This window comes from Electrophorus electricus, chromosome 17, assembly GCF_041902795.1.
Source record: "Electrophorus electricus isolate QZ-2024a chromosome 17, ASM4190279v1, whole genome shotgun sequence".
Classification (NCBI taxonomy): Eukaryota; Metazoa; Chordata; class Actinopteri; order Gymnotiformes; family Gymnotidae; genus Electrophorus; species Electrophorus electricus.
The window spans coordinates 5,598,293-5,602,500 of record NC_137513.1 but is presented as its reverse complement, the minus strand read 5'-3'; the positions used below and the strand labels follow the sequence as shown (position 1 = coordinate 5,602,500).

Sequence of the window (4,208 nt, the reverse complement as noted above, 5' to 3'; positions counted from 1 at the left end):
AAGCCCCCATCCCCGTTCAGCCCCAGATGCGAGGAGAGGGCGAGGGAAAGGCTCAGCCTGGAGAAGAGGGCGGACTACGCAGACCCCAGAAAGTCAAGCGATTCCATATTCAACATGGGGAACCCAGACAAAGACAAACTGGACAATAAGCACAAGAAGGGAACCGAGTCGTCGAAGAAGGAGACGGATAATGGGGGTATCAGTGGACATAAAGACAGCTTTTCCCCGCTAATGGTACAGACAGAGAGTCCCTCGCATTTTGGGGCAGGACACTTGCAGAGTCTGGCCCTGTCGGGACTTCACAGTCAGCAGTTCTTTAACCCGCTGAACTCCGGCCAGCCCCTGCTGTTCCACCCTGGGCAGTTTGCTATGGCGCCGGGGGCCTTCCCAGCCATGGGCATGGGACACCTTCTGGCCTCAGTATCAGGAGCGAGCGGTTTGGAGAATGGCAGTCTGCCCGTGCAGGCAGCAGGCAGCGCTCTGAGCTCGTTCCCCTTCCATCTGTCTCAGGTGAGACATTCTCTTACTTAAAAATGTTCACTTATTCCTGCGCTAGTAGGCTAATGTGCGTCTCGCCCGTGCTGAATGGGTCAGCGTTTGAAGTTTGAAGCAGGCTGTAATCCAGTTCGTTTAAAGGATAACAATGGATGACTGCGAAGCGTGGAGGCTGTCAGAAGAGACATCACTCTTTGTCCAAACTGTCCTTATGGTTAGCATGTAGTCCGCTCACGATGTACCAGTTCAGAGTTAGAGATTAACCTGTAGCCTACTGTTTAACTGTTTTTAATAAACTGCTTAAATGCTTCTAAAAACTGGCCATTAATAATACCTTTATTGGTGCATTAAAAAGTTCTGATGATAATATCTATAAAGTAATTTCTGTGTGCTTTCTTTCTTATTTTTTCTTAAAATGTAGTTTTAAGAGTTTTAAATATCTGAAAGGGTGCGCAGAGAGAAGTCTACTTTTGTTAGGAATTCGATAGTATCACCTAATACCTGTGTGACGGACAGGTCACATGCCTGACACTAACCCTATCTGTCTCTATCTGCCTGTCTCTCCTTTGGAGCCTGTTGCTAACAGATGTCTTTTATATTGCAGGGCATTCCCATGCCGCCCTTCGGTGGGCTCTTCCCGTATCCGTACACCTACATGGCTGCAGCAGCCGCGGCAGCCTCCGCCCTCCCCACCAGCAGCTCCGCCTCGCCTCTTTCCAGGAACCCGTTCCTGAGCGGCTCACGCCCCCGGCTGCGTTTCAACCCCTACCAGCTCTCTGTGTCTATTCCTCAAAGCACAAACCTCCTCACCACCGGACTACCAGGAGGCCTGAACCTCTCATCGGAGTCCTCGAAATCCGGCAGCAGGGAGACAAGTCCCGTGCCCGATCAGCTTAACCACAAAGCCGGGTCCAGCCAGAGGAACGGCTCTCCCAAAACGACGCTGAAGGAATCCATTAACGAACTCCAGAACATTCAGAGACTAGTCAGCGGCCTGGAGAGCCAGCGTGAGGCGTCCTCACCCAGGGATTCGCCAAAGTGATGGAGCGTCCCCGAACCTATCCAGGGCATGACTTGAATTGCCAGAGGATGTTAAGTGGCTCTCTGAAGGATGTTCGTGTACTTTTGTTTTTACGCATGGGCGATCACAGTGGCAATATCAAACAAGAGAAAAACTAACAACCAAAATGCTCTGTTGGATAAGAATTAACTGGGTGCTCTTGTTGTGGAAACTTGAACAGATCTAGAAAATGCTGCGAAGACAATCTGAAATAGCCTGTAGCCTAACGGAACGGACCCAACGCAACAGTTGCTGACAACCTCATCAATCCTCATCATGGAAAGAAAAACACAAAAAACAAAAACAAAATGCAACTTTGGCAGAATGTCTTTAGAAGGTGAAAATATCCCTGCTGGCCACAGAGTCATGGAGAGACATCGTTCAAACGACACTTGTAAACTTTAAATCAACCAAGCTACGTCCCCCAAAAAAAAAGAAAAAAAAAAAGAAAAGAAAAAAAGTGTATTTCAAAAAGGGATTGAGAAGACAGCCTGTGGGCTGCTTATGATATCCCACAGACAGTTAAACGTGAACTATTTATGTAATTAAAAGAAAAGTAATTCTGTAAATAAGCTATAAGGATCCAATAATATGCAAATTGGTAATAATTTATTCAAAGCTGTACATTTGCGTGTACATAATATTTAGAGTTTAACTCATTGCCTTTTTCATTTTACATGAGCGTATATTGTAAATGAAAGCTACTTAATAGCGCTTGTTGGGTTGAAGCAGAGACGTCTGCCTGTGTCGCGCGATGAAAGCGCGTGCCACCGCCGCGTGGTAGCCAGGGGCTGGAAGACGCTTCGCGCGAGGAGGCCGTCAGCCTCGCAGCGAGCTCGAGGGGCGCGCGCAGGGCTTGGAGAGCCCCGGGTGGTTTCACTCTCAGCACGGAAGAGCGCGACAGTCCTCCACACGGGGCCAGAACTCAGTATGAGCGTGGTGCGTTTGCTGGGTGTCAAATTTTTTGTTGTTGTTGTTGAATTCTATCACAGTTTCAATAAAATGTGTTGAAATAATAGCGTCGTTGCACTAGCTTTGTTATAGGTTAAGGTTATTATTATTATTATTATTATTATTATTATTAATAATAATAATAATAATAATAATAATAATAATAATAATAATAATAATAATAATAATAATAATAATAAAGGCTATTAGTCTAACCAAGATTGCTTGCCAAATAATCCATCAAACATTGTAACAATGACGCAATGTTGCTTTAAAAATAACGTAACACTAAGCCCTCCAACTATTAAAACCAGTTATTTTATCTTCGTTTTCTCAAGATTAGTCTACTGAGAAAAAGGAGAGAGGAAAAACTCACACCATCTGCGATTATCGTACATATGTGAGACGTTTTCCGGACGTTTTCTTAAATGGAATATTCTGGCAGCTTGAACATTCACTGCAAGTCACCCTTAAACTAGGCAACAGCCTGGGCTGCACACATGTCTGCAGGGCCGACCAAGCGTGAATAATAAGCCCCAGGCTAGTGCGCCCTCTGCCGTCCTCACATTTACGTCCCGTCGGTTTTTTAAACTACGAACCGCTTTATATTATTTCGACAAAAGCACGACAAAACTTTAATATGAATTTACCAATTAAATGTTTCAATTTCTCAGTGTTTCATCATCGTTAAGGTTTTATTTTTGCAATAACAGCACTATCGGAGCTACAATAATAGCAAAGTAATAACAATAATATTATTATTATTATTGATATTTGCTGTTTAATGTTGCTTAAACATTAATAACAGTATAATGATAAGCATCCTATAATCAAAAGCGTATACGTTTTCCATTTATTCGGTGTTTTGGTGACAGGCCTATATAGTTTCGGTCATAATATAGTGGCTTTGCAATAATTAACTTTAGAAGTCTTTCTATTTTACAGTGTTTAGCGGTATATAGTTTCGGTCATAATATAGTTGCTTTGAAACTGGCAAGTTGCAATCACAGAATCATGGCGTATATTTAATTTTGTCTGTCCTGAGAGAATAGAACAGACACATAATCATGAACGGGATAAAGAATTTAGCGAGAGAGAGAGAGAGGGAGAGAGAGAGAGTGTGACTATGTGTGTCGTGTGGGGTCGGGGGGAGGGGGTTGGGTGGATAATTTTGGGAAACGGACAAGTTCCGTATAATGGTGAAAGGGTTAACGGCCGCAGCTTGAAGCACAGGGAGGATGGGAGCTTGGACGCCTAACCACTCTGGCAGCAGACAGTCCTTTGTCCGGCCACCGGCGCCTGTCTCCTGCCCGCCGGCCACTCTGCCTCCCTCCACTCGCCTACAAAGGCGCAGGTCCCGAGAGCTCCTAATTAGAGATGCCCCTCTTCTGTGCTTCTTTTCTTTTCCGTGCAATAACCGCACGTCCCCGTTTTTGTTAAGGGGCAATTGTTGAAACTGTTATCTTCAATTAACTGAAAGAAAGCGAGTCGACCTTACTATTTGTCCCAACTAATTAGTCAGTGATCAATCAATAGGTTGCAGTGAGGGGTAAGGATCGTCGCAGATTGTTCTATTGGTTTATTTTCTTTGTTTTTGACATAAGGCAGTTGTTTTTACATTTTTTGTTGGGCTACGTCGAATCTGGGGAGAAGACTAGGCTACAAAAATGTAGCATGGCGGATGAGGTTAAACTCGCTCGCT

At 44.5% G+C, this 4,208-nt stretch overlaps 1 protein-coding gene across 1 annotated transcript in view; it reads left to right on the top strand.

The window, feature by feature from the left end:
- tbx2b (T-box transcription factor 2b) overlaps positions 1–2,571 on the top strand; it is an 8,961-nt gene extending 6,390 nt beyond the window's left edge. Inside the window, exons 6-7 of the mRNA XM_026997731.3 lie at positions 1–510; positions 1,100–2,571. The exon at positions 1–510 is cut by the window's left edge and continues 80 nt beyond it. Coding sequence (XP_026853532.2) covers positions 1–510; positions 1,100–1,537 — 948 coding nt within the window. The 3' untranslated portion in view covers positions 1,538–2,571. The remainder of the gene's footprint in view (positions 511–1,099) is intronic.
- Positions 2,572–4,208: the final 1,637 nt, after the last annotated feature.